At 37.1% G+C, this 12,763-nt stretch overlaps 1 protein-coding gene across 1 annotated transcript in view; it reads left to right on the forward strand.

Moving 5' to 3' along the window:
- ASXL2 (ASXL transcriptional regulator 2) overlaps positions 1-12,763 on the forward strand; it is an 81,582-nt gene that overhangs the window by 35,936 nt on the left and 32,883 nt on the right. Inside the window, exons 2-4 of the mRNA XM_081942361.1 lie at positions 5,656-5,738; positions 11,058-11,166; positions 12,454-12,607. Coding sequence (XP_081798487.1) covers positions 5,656-5,738; positions 11,058-11,166; positions 12,454-12,607 — 346 coding nt within the window. The remainder of the gene's footprint in view (positions 1-5,655; positions 5,739-11,057; positions 11,167-12,453; positions 12,608-12,763) is intronic.

Genomic DNA, 12,763 nt, shown 5'->3' on the forward strand with positions numbered 1-12,763 from the left:
TGGAATCGCAATAAGATTTGGATTGGACAAATCCAACAATTCAGAAGATGGAATAGATTTTTTTGTAAAGGGAACTTTGAAGTTCTTCAGATTGTGAAATAAGCCATGACTTATTGAAAATATACAGGATAAGCTTAGAAAATTAAATAGAAAAGGAGCTTTAAACTAGTTTTGACATGGTGGCCATCCAATCAGAATATAAATTCTTTGTAAGGAGCAACATTAGTATACTTATGCAAAAGAGAACCAAAAACGCGATGGGAAAAGATAACAGACATAAACGTGAAAGATTACAGTCATGAACATCCCCCAAATTTCAAATTGGAGAAGATCAAAATGATTTCCAAAATAAGTTGTCATGATAGCCAAGAAAACATGTAAAGTGAGAGTGACAAAACATAAAACAAATGAATATAAATTTCCATTATGAAGCAAAAAAGGCTTAAGAAATGATCTTATTCAAGAATATTACAAACAAGAAAATAACAAGAAAAGAAAAATGAGAAATGTTTTAAGAATATCAGAGAAACCAGAAAAAATGCAGCTATGATAGCTTATTCAAAAGTAATCTGATAGAGACAGTTGAGATTTTTTTAAAAATGAAAAGACTATACTTGAGCCTTTTATAAAACTTTGCAGAGAAAAAATATGTTCTGAAAGAGACTCCACTAGAAAGTGAAATACAGTGGGTAATAAATCTATTGTCAAGTAGAAATCCACCAGGTATAGATGAAAAATCCATTGAACTATTTAAAGCTACCAAAGAAGAGGCAGTTAATCAGTTCTAGACAACATATTTAAATCATACCCTGTGACCTAAAGTTTTGAAAATATCAGTGCAAAAACCTATACTGTACTCAGAAAGGGAGATTGATTTAATTATTTATTTAGATTTAGGTGATTCTGGGTAGCTTTCCGTAAAATAGAACAAAAGCTAGTATGTACGAGGATGTGCAAATTAGAACAAAAAGCTTCAATTGCCCTTCTATCACATGGTTTCCACATAGTATCTAAAGTGAGGGTGCACGGGAAGGAACCACACCCAGTTTACAGGTGAAAATCAAAAAATTAGAATATCGTGCAAAAGTTCATTTATTTCTGTAATACAACTTAAAAGGTGAAACTAATATATGAGATAGCCTCATTACATGCAAAGCAAGATAGTTCAAGCTGTGATTTGTCACAATTGTGATGATTATGGTTTACAGCTCATGAAAACCCCAAATCCACAATCTCAGAAAATTAGAATATTGTGAAAATATTCTAGGCTCGAAGTGTGTCCCACTCTAATCAGCTAGTTAAGCCATTACACCTGCAAAGGATTCCTAAGCCTTTAAATGGTCTCTCAGTCTGGTTCAGTAGGAATCACAATCATGGGAAAGACTGCTGACCTGACAGTTGTGCAGAAAACCATCATTGACACCCTCCATAAGGAGGGAAAGCCTCAAAAGGTAATTGCAAAAGAAGTTGGATGTTCCCAAAGTGCTGTATCAAAGCACATTAATAGAAAGGTATGTGGAAGGGGAAAGTATGGAAGAAAAAGGTGCATAAGCAGCAGGGATGACCGCAGCCTGGAGAGGATTGTCAGGAAAAGGCCATTCAAAAGTGTTGGGGACTTTCACAAGGAGTGGACTGAGGCTGGAGTCAGTGCATCAAGAGCCACCACACACAGACGGATCCTGGACATGGGCTTCAAATGTCGTATTCCTCTTGTCAAGCCGCTCCTGAACAACAAACAATGTCAGAAGCGTCTTACCTGGGCTAAAGAAAAACAGACCTGGTCTTTTGCTCAGTGGTCCAAAGTCCTCTTTTCTGATGAGAGCAACTTTTGCATCTCATTTGGAAACCAAGGACCCAGAGTATGGAGGAAGAATGGAGAGACACATACTGCAAGATGCTTGAAGTCCAGTGTGAAGTTTCCACAGTCTGTGTGATTTGGGGAGCCACATCATCTGCTAGTGTTGGTCCACTGTGCTTCATTAAGTCCAGGGTCAACGCAGCCGTCTACCAGGAGATTTTGGAGTACTTCATGCTTCCTTCCACAGACGAGCTTTATGGGGCTGCTGACTTCATTTTCCAGCAGGATTTGACACCTGCCCACACTGCCAAAAGCACCAAAACCTGGTTCAATGACTGTGGGATTACTGTGCTTGATTGGCCAGCAAACTCACCTGACCTGAACCCCATGGAGAATCTATGGGGCATCGCCAAGAGAAAGATGAGAGACACGAGACCGTGGAAGACCTTGGTCTTCCATAACACCTCAGCAGTGCCACAGGCTGATAGCTTCCATGCCACGCCCACATTGAGGCAGTAATTGCTGCAAAAGGGGCCCAAACCAAGTACTGAGTACATATGCATGCTTATACTTTTCAGAGGTCTAATATTGTTCTTTGTACAATCCTTGTTTTATTGATTGCATGTAATATTCTAATTTTCTGAGATGGTGGATTTGGGGTTTTCATGAGCTGTAAGCCATAATCATCACAATTATGACAAATCACGGCTTGAAGTATCTTGCTTGGCATGTAATGAGTCTATCTCATATATTAGTTTCACCTTTTAAGTTGCATTACTGAAATAAATGAACTTTTGCATGATATTCTAATTTTTCGAGTTTCACCTGTATGTTATAAAAATGGAAACAAGAAGCTATCCATTAGAAGGTCGAAGACATTTAAACCTGGTGATAGGACAGAGAGAAGGCAGGCCCCTTTCTATACCTCAGTATGAACAAATGTCATCAATCCATGCCAAATTCTGGTTTGTTACACAATCAGGCAGATGTTTAGACTGGATTTGACATTTTTATCTACCTATCAAGTGGTTCCCAAGGACCTGGATAAGCAGCTGTTGTTTGATAATGTTAAAGATAGTGTTTCAAGCAGGGGTGGGTTCCAGCAGCCACTACTGCTGGTTCGCTCATGGTTGCACAGTGCGCCTGCGCCTGTGCAACACTAAAAAAATGCTGCTGCATATGCGCAGAAGCAAAAAACAAGATGGCGCTGCCTATGATGCTGCCGGGAGAACCGGTTTGCGGGCATGGCAGGCCTGGGTCGCTGCCGGTTCCAGTGACCCAGGCCGCTAAGTTATTACCGGTTAGGCTGAACCAATAGGAACCCACCTCTGGTTCCAAGTAAAGGTATTGTTTGTTCCAAGTAAAGCTGCCTTCTGCAATTGACTGATGGTGATTTTGTCAATGCCAATGGATGTTCAAATGGTGCTCCAGATCTAGGGCACCTATTACTAATTGGTACTCTGCTTTCTTTTACCACCACCATTTTATTTTATTTGTAGGTCTTCGTATTTTGTGATTTTCTCCAGTTCTTTTTCTTGTATTCTGCTGCTCCAGGTACTGCCGCGTCCATTATCCAGACTTTTGTGTCTTTTTTACTGGCAATTGTTAAGTCTGAGATGTTATGTGGCAGGTGCCTGTCTGCTTGAATTGTTATTATTATTAAGTTGATAGAACAGTCAGCCACATGTTCAGACTGACATGGCATCTTTATCCACCTACATTATTAATATGGTTCATTGCAGTCAGCCAGATGTTTAGATTGGGTTTGGCATTTTTTCCCACCTATCGAATCCTTCCCGAGGATCTCAGATAGGCAGATGTTGTTTAATAACATTAAAAGTACCATTGCAGGAGGTAAGCTACTCCTGTGATTGCCTCAACTTACATAGTTGCCCATCTCCTCAGGGCAATTCTGAGTGACTAACATTTAAAAATATAATGCAAATAACACAGAATTGCAATGCATTTAATGATAGCCTAGGTAAAAGCCAATCTACCATAAATCAAACAACTTCACAGGTTCCAACTAACGGTCTGATCACCAGGCGAGGAACACACCCATGTCTTCCAGGTTTCCAAAAAGCTGACAAAGTCAGGAGCAAGCTAATTTTATTCTCTGAAAGAAATTTGCCAATTACATTTCTCCAGTGTTAAAGCATGCTCCTTCCCCAGATTCTTTTTTGGCTTTCCAAAAAATAAAAGTGCTTAGCTTTTTACCATATTTTTAAATAATATGTGCTTTTAAAATGCTTTCAATCTGATCCCCCCAAAATGTGTTTTGATATTCAGCTTACTTTAATAACATGTCATATCATGCAATTCTTTAGTAAACAGCCTAAGGGAATTGGGAATTAGTCCAGGACTCCCCACTTAAACAAAACCAGAAATAAAATATTATATAGCTCTCATTATCAGACGTTACCTATCAGTCTTTTTCAGACACGCTATTTTTCTGGTCTCCTAATAAGCACTCTTCTATGCTGCCTCTTTCCGGCAGGTAGATATTTCCATGCATAGGACAGAAAAATCCCCCCCCCCCCCTTTTAGAAAATATCTCATTATTTGCCTTGTTGCTTTTTAAAGTGGGGGAAAAAAACCCAATAGCTTTTCAGTATCATTTCAGTTTTCATTTATCATTTTGGACAGTGTAACCTACCTAACTCTGCAAGGATCCTGAGGGCTGGAAGGCAGCTGTCTGATGCTCACAGGTGCTATGAATCCTGTGATACCACTAGATGGTGCCCACTGACTCCAAAATGATACATTGTTTTGTATTATATTTAATTTGTACTTATTTAATTTTAAAATGACCAATTTTATAATAAAAAAACTAGCTCATATTCCTGCATAAATCTTGTGCCATTTAATATTTATGTTTTGGAGGCTTTAGCATGCAGAAGATCATATAGCAATGTCTATCCTGACTCCTAATATGTCCCCAGCCAGAATACTCTTCTAGTCCTGAAGGTAACATCTAGAACTTTTTAACAAAATGGTTTTTCCCCTCCTAGTGATGGAACTTTGACTTTGGTTATAGAGTCTAGAGTACTGTATAATCTAGAGCAGGGGTTCCCACCTTTTGGCTTGCTTGAGCCACATTATGTGAAGAGGAATTGTATCGAGCTGCATATAAAATATATAATATAACCAAGGCATATAAATCACATAATGTTTAAAGTTTATGGTCTATTTGGGACCACATTATTAGCTATCCAGGCTGCATACAGCTTATGGGCCACAGGTTGGACACACCTGAACTCAAGTTACTTAGGAATTCATCTCAAAATGTAACAGCTATCTTCTTTTCTTCATTTCTTCATTCTTGTAAGTTTTCCATTAATGCGCGTCTTATATGAATAACTACTAGGATTTACATTTTAAAAGAAGAAGAAGTATTGCTTCCATTTTTGAGAATGCTTTGGGGCAATTACCCTTTTTTACATGAAGTACAAATTCCCCAAGTTGGTTAAAAAGATCTTAAATTGCAATCTTCTGACTGTTAATATATACCATAAGAATTCTGTCATGCCAAACTTTTTCATCCGCTTTTCCCTCCTTAATCCATAGAGATGCCAAGGGTCAGACATGACAGAATGGCTGATGACAATGAGGCTAATGATAAGAATGCAGTCTAGCTAATGATAAGAATGCAAAAATAAGATGAAGGTACCACCTGCCAAAATATTGTGCAATACCTGTTTACTAGCTCAAACTCTGAGATAAATGTTTGGAAGAATTGATTATAAGTCGCTGGGCAGGCAAGTACATATAGGATGTAGAAAAAAAGATTGAAGCCAGTTGTTGATTCTGAAATAAGGCAAGGCAAGTTGATTCAAAACTTTTTTTTTTCTTACAAGGTTCTGGAAAAAAATCCTAACAGACCAATGAGCCATAAAGAGATTCTTCAGGTTATCCAAAAAGAAGGGTTAAAAGAGATTAGGTGAGTATGAATTATTATGCTGTTTGCTTCTCCTAATAACATAAACAGAAATATTTTCCAATTGTAGATTTTGTAAGTATTGCAGTATAAATAGTTGACCAAGGCAGGATATGCATTTGTCTGATGTTCATGTTGTGTTGCCAAACTTACTTTCAGATATTTTGTTTCTAGATTGAAGTTCTTTTTTTGTGTATTTTTGAAAACATTGAATAGGGAACTAATGCTACTTGGTAATGGACAAAAAGGAGTTTTGTTCATGAACTGGAGGGCAACTTCCTGGTTGAAATAGTATTATCTTGATGTCACATGCCTTAAAATTTTTACTTTTCAGAGCTGCTTGGGGGTTTAGACTTAGTTGTCAATCAGTAAATCATTAGTTATTTCACTAAGCTTAGGACCTGGACTAAGTTAAGCTTTTCTGGGAATCACTATTATGCTATCTATTGCATGCTTGTTCCAATTTCCTCTGAGAACTCAAGGCAATTTTTGGAAAGATCTCCCTTAATTTTATCCTAAAAACAATTTTGTGTGGTTGGTTAGGCTGAGAGAGGATAAATCAACTCCATAGTTTGGATGAACGTGGTGTTGTCCATTCAAATCTGGCACTTTAAATACCATATTCAAGTATCAAGATGGCCATGCCCACTCAATTGGCCACCCCCCCGCCTACTCAACCACGCCCAGCCGGCCCCCTGGGGTCAACCACCCCTGGATCAACCACAGCCCTGATGCAGCACTCAATGAAATGGAGTTTGACACCCCCGGTTTAGACAGTTGAGGTGTTTTCTAATTTTATTTTTACAGTATTTTCTTTCCAAGTTGAATGACAGGGATTGGATGAGGCCTTTCATGATCAAAGGTGCACAATCATCTTATCTGTAAGAGAGTAATAATGACCTTCCCTGCAGTTCAGTTTAAAGAATTATTAGAAAAAGCAGCTGAAATTCTTTGAATGTTTTAATATGCTTTATAAAAATGTTAAATGTTTGTTGTCAACTATCTGCTTAATGGGAAACATTTCATAGTGGGAAGAAGTACGCAATTAAAAATGTGTTGGATTTTGTATGTCTGCTATGAAGTTGCCATGTGCATGCACTGTTTTTACTTGAAAGCAAACATGGATCGCATGCTTTGTAATCAAAATGGCTTTTATAGTATTAAAAAAACATTGCATAGAAAATCTAAATGTACTCCATTCAGATCAGATAATTTATATATTTATGCATTTGTTTTGTTTTTAAAAAAGCTTTGTAGTTTGGACTTTTCCTCAGTTTTACTAAATAGGGTACATTTTTGGGACTTGGATACAATAAAGAAATTCTTAGCGAGTGTTTAGCTTGGTTAGCTTGCCTGTGATGAAGGATTTACTGCTAAGGATTTCTAAAATGTGGCTTGTTCCATTTAAAAGTCATACAGTAATGATTTAATTTAGTTAATGTTTTGTAGATTGAAGATACATTTTTAATTTGGGATGGGATGAGGAAGGGATCACAGGATGTGGGATAGATATAATACTATCTCCAGAGGGGACAAGACTAGGATTTTCAGCCCAATGTTAAAAGCAAAAAATACTTCAAAATTTGTGGCAAGCTCTTGTGACTATGTATGACCCTGGCAACTTCCAGCACAAGAGGGCTTTATATGGTTTATTTCTTGCTTACACGGATGAATCTCAATTAAAATATTGTTTCCTTTACCCACAAGAGTTTGAGAGGGCGTTTTTTTTTCTCTTTGCATTCCCTCTTTTCTGATATTCTGCCACTGACTGGAGATGTTGCATTTTCCAGAGATTTGCCTTTTAAAATTGCCTAATTTTGATGATTATTCTTGCTTTACTGGGTCAAGAGATGGAATTTAGGTTAAAAATGTATTATCTATTTTGTTCAATTATTAATTGAATGAAGGCCAACTCAATGTTTCTATTTGATATGCAAAAGAATAAAGAAATATAGAACTTTTTAAGAAATTAGAAAAAGTAATAAGAGCATCATATTACAAGTACCTTTCAGAATTTAATTGAATGAATATGTTAGTACTTTAAAATATAAACTATTCCCTTTGTTCAATACTTAAGTTAAAAATAAGGTAGTCAGATAGGTTTTCCTTAAAGGCATGTTTTCCTTTTAAAGGAGATTTATTGAAAAATAAAATAATTTCCATCAGAAATTAGGTTCAACAAAGGGTCATGGAGTATTTTAAGCACATATATTTTTATTAAGTCATGCAACCAACCCACAAGAGATGTTCTTAATTACATCGGGAGGAATATGTTTGTAAAATGAATGTGGAACATGTAATTCTCAGGGGACATCTGTAATAATGGAGCATTTCAGCAGTATTATTTGCTTCTAGTTAAAGGTGGCATTGATTCTACAGCCTTTATGTCACTATTTTTACCTTCAGTGTAATTTGGACTTGAACGCCAAAGTAGTATCTTTTATTTATACTACCAAGACTCCCCCTTGAGATTTGCAAAGCCTGCTTGATGAATTTGTCCCATTCTTGTGCCCTTTATTCTCTATAATCTAAGGAAAATGTCTGGTATGAGTTGTGTGGGTGATTATTGGAAATATATGAAAATATTGTTTTACTGACATACTTAAATTTTTATCTTGTTTTTCCTCCCCTCTACCCATTCTCATTGTCTCTTTCACTTTGTTTTGGGGTTTCTTGGATTTCCATCTTTTCCAGAAGGTAAGATCCACAATGAATGAATACATTCCTTTGCACATAAGTCATGCTACATTTATTTACCTTGCTTTGCATAGAAGCTTAGCAATAATTTCATTGCTGTTTAGGTGGAAGAATCATTTCTCTGTGTACTTAAAGCTTGTTTGTGGGAGGCCATGGCTAGCCAGATGAGGTGGGAAGGGCTGACATTTTGCCAGGCGAGTCTTTGTTCTCTTTGACCTTGAATGAAAGAAGCTTAGCATTGGGCTCTTCTACTTGGATGCTTTCATCTCTGATTGACTTGGCAGGGTTTTCTGAACCATCTTGTTGTTCACTCTAGGAGCTTCTGAATGTTGAATTAAAATAAAGCAGAACTGGGGATCCTTTTTTGGCCCAAAGGCGGCAATCATTTAAACCCCTCCATGGTCATGCCAGGGAGCCGTACGGAGTAAAACCATTCTCTTCCTTCTTATGCTTCCTTTCTTCCATAGCTTTTCACGCAAACTGTTCCCTCCACAGCTCTGTTCCCCCCCCACACACACAGAGCCTCTTTTTATAGCAATTTAAACTTTTTAGATGCCTGAACTGTGGTAGGAAAGGAAGGAATTATTTTTCCTTCCAGAGCATGAGGCATGGAGGTTTAATCTGACCTCCATTTTATCGTTGTGCAGCAGGTAACACATTTGAAATATTCGTCATTGGCATCACTAAAAGCTTTTAAAACACTAATTGCTATATAGAACAGGAGTCCCCAAACTTGGCAACTTTAAGACTTGTGGACTTCAACTCCCAGAACTCTCCAGCCAGCAAAGCTGGCTGGAGAATTCTGGGATTTGAAGTCCACAAGTCTTAAAGTTGCCAAGTTTGAAGACCTCTGATATAGAGGGAGGGGCCAGATGAGAGGACAAGGGAAGTCCAGCAATATACCTGTGGCTAGTGGTTTCCTATTCAGACTACTGGCATATCTACATTGTGACTTAGCTACCACACACTTCTAGAAACATAAGATGCATCCCTGAGAAAGGTTGTGATTTCCACACAATGAGTTAATGAGCTTACTTACGCTGCAACCATTATAAAAACCATTATTGGTTTTGCAACTTCTCCCTCACTTATGAAGAGAAGTCACACTGAAACCACTATCAGAAGCAGATGCATTTCCTGAGTCCATTTAAATAAGCTGTGTGCATTTATTTACTGGTAATTCACTCTTTGCACAGTTTTTTGGCACAATCTTTCTCTATTCTAGCTTTAAAGTAGGGATGAGCCTGCCTACGGCTTTTTGGCACCTGGGACCCCTTTTTAACTAGAATCCCAGAAAAGTAGTGGTGTGGTTTTGTACTGTTTGAGACAAGAAGTACATGAAAAATATTGTTTGACTCTTCAAATGCTTTAAAACGAGAGAGGGAATGAAACATAGCTCAACGCAGCCCAAAATCCAAGGGAAAAATCAGTGCTATATCCATATTATGTACCATCACCTTCTCTTCAGCTCTCAGGTTCTTTCTAGATGTGAAACACGGTCTTATTTGACTAAATGTTCCCCACTTCTGTTATAAAAACAAAGGTTTCTGTTTGTGACAGACATAAGCAAAGGAAATGAACTGATCTTTCATGGGTATTACAGGCCAAAGAAAATTAAGTTAATTGTTTTATGGGAGTGAATGTTAGCCAGTGTTTTTCTTATGACTTTGGTTTCAGGCTACTCTTGTGCTTAATTTAAACCACACTTCTTGACATATTGTGGTTACAGTTTGTACATCTAGATTTCATGTTTGGCAAGCTTAATGTATTGTTCAAGTGATTGCTTTATGAGTGTATTAGTTGCTTTTTACTGAGTGTTGAACTGTAAACAAGCAAACATGGGAAGCAACTTTGAAGAGTAAAAAGACTGAACATATTAGCCCATTTTATTCTGTAATGTTGCTTCTTAGCTTTATTATGGATGCACAACACACACTGGAATTTGCAGTTGAATTAAAAGCAACTCAATTTTGGAAATATTGTGAAATTGATGTATTTTATTCTCAATCCAGCATATTTTAATGTCTTTTTTTTTAACCCCAGTATGTCTGAAGCAATGAAAACTCTTTAGTCATTCCCAGGAATGTTGAAACTTTTTTTTCTTAACATTTTGGTTGTCTGGGCTACAAAGTTCTAATATGTCTTGCTGCATTTTTTAACATATTGCCCTGCACTTATGTTTGGGAATGTGACAAACTCTGCATGAAACGACTGAAGAAATTTCTTTCCCTTCTGGGAATTCTCTGAATAGCAAGAGCAGTTTTCTCTTTGATAATTAAAGTGTGTATGCACATTTTGTGCTTTATTTTGCAGTATATACTCGCTTATAGAGAATTTACCTGTTAAATTATATTGTCCACTGTCTCTAAAATTTCCCTTAAGTCCCATGGACTGTAGCATCTGTGCCAACCCTTACTTCGCTTTTAAAAAATGATAATTTGCAAATACTGAAGAATTGTTGTAGAAGTTAGTCGGACTTGAGCTGCATTCAAAATAAATAAAGTTGGGCAAGGCGTTTCATGGATCATTTCTTGTACCCTCCTGTAATGCATAGTTCCAGCAGATACAAAGTGTGATAGTTGTGCTTTGTGTCACTGGTGTCTAATTCTGTATTTCTATTTCCAGTGGAACTTCTCCACTTGCATGCCTGAATGCTATGCTGCACACCAACTCCCGTGGAGATGAAGGAATATTCTATAAGGTTCCTGGAAGAATGGGGGTCTATACACTGAAAGTAAGTGAGTGCATCATCTTTTAACGTTAAATTATATTTCAAACCACAAACTGCCAGTTTTAAAAAATATATGATGCAGATGTTTTAAACAAATCTTCCCAATTGGGCATAAGATGTTGAAATGGTGAGTAGTGACAATATGTGGTGTATGGGTTTGGCAGTGTTCCTGCATTGACCCTTATGACTGTTGAGATCACAAACCAATTGTTACCTGTTAATTGAAAGTCTTAATTAACTTAACAGGAAGTTCACTGAATCAAATGCATACAACCCATAGTTAGGCGTTTGAGAAGCTGTTAGAAATAAAAGAAACCTTCTATTGAGTTACACCATGGATTAATTTAGTTCAATATTATTCATACTGGCAATAGCTCTCCAAGCTTTCAGACATGGGTCTATATTCTTGACTGAATCTAGAACTTCCGCATGCTCTGTCACTAAGCTAGGGTTTTTCTTTTCTGAGAACAGACTTTCCAGTAGGTTGAGAATTGTAGTGTCAAATGTATTGAGGAAGATAAAATATATTATGAAGATTGTTTTCCAAGAATTACATTTTTGCAAACTAAAGAAACTGTGAAGAAAATAGATGGAATGTTAACTATGATCTTACTAACAATTGGAGGTCTTTTGAGGTGCACAAAAGAACAGATGTGTGGTAGTTTCCATTCCTTGGAACTTTGGGAGGCATCTTTTGGGAATACTGAGAGATGTGGGTAGCCCTTTTGTGGACTAGGGTGGTATGAGATCCACTTTTCCTCTGGAGCTCTCAAGCTAACCTGCATCCATCCAGATTTTTTTTAAAAAAGAAATTCCTCTTGAATGTAATGCCTTGTGAAGTCAGAGACACATTTATTTAATTCTCTTGGGAGCTATGTCATATTGGTTTGCTATTGTCTTCTTTGATTTATTTATTTAGTTAAATTTTCCAGTCCCGTTTATAGTTCTGGGATTTTCTGGAAGTCTTCAAGTACTAATCAGATCCAAATGTGCTTAGTTTTCCTAGATCAACCAAAGTTAAATAGATGCGGCCACCTAAATGGTCCCATCCATATTAGTTATTTGCAGATAAAGTCTGTGCCATCTTTTATAATTGCCTTTAATTTTAATGGAGCTTACATGCATGATGTTCCTAGAAGAGCATGTTCCTTCATTTTTGAACTAGTGGCATTAATTTGTTTTAGAATTTAATTCTCCTTTATGTTAAACTGAAATATGAAACTACACATTGTACATTAGATTCCTCTGCCTGTGGGTTTGTATAATTTTTTCTCTGTTACACATTTGCAGAAAGATGTTCCTGATGGGCTGAAGGACTTGTCTGAATGCTCAGAAGAAAGCAGTGATATACAATCAGATTCCCCCACCTCAGAGAGCAGCAGTAGCAGTAGCAGTGACCAGAGTAGCAACAAGGAAGGAAGAAAAAGCAGGTGGCAAAGGAAAGGTAGATATTCCTAAAAAAAATCTCTTCCTCCACATCTCCATAACAAAGTATGTCCTTCCTCTCTTTCGGTTTTTACTGCAAAATCTATGAAGATGTTTTATTAACTGCAGTTGTTCATGAATTTTTGAGGCTGGTTATGCAGCATAGTAAAGCCTA

Source organism: Natrix helvetica (assembly GCF_964273705.1).
Source record: "Natrix helvetica genome assembly, chromosome: 2".
Lineage (NCBI taxonomy): Eukaryota > Metazoa > Chordata > Lepidosauria > Squamata > Natricidae > Natrix > Natrix helvetica.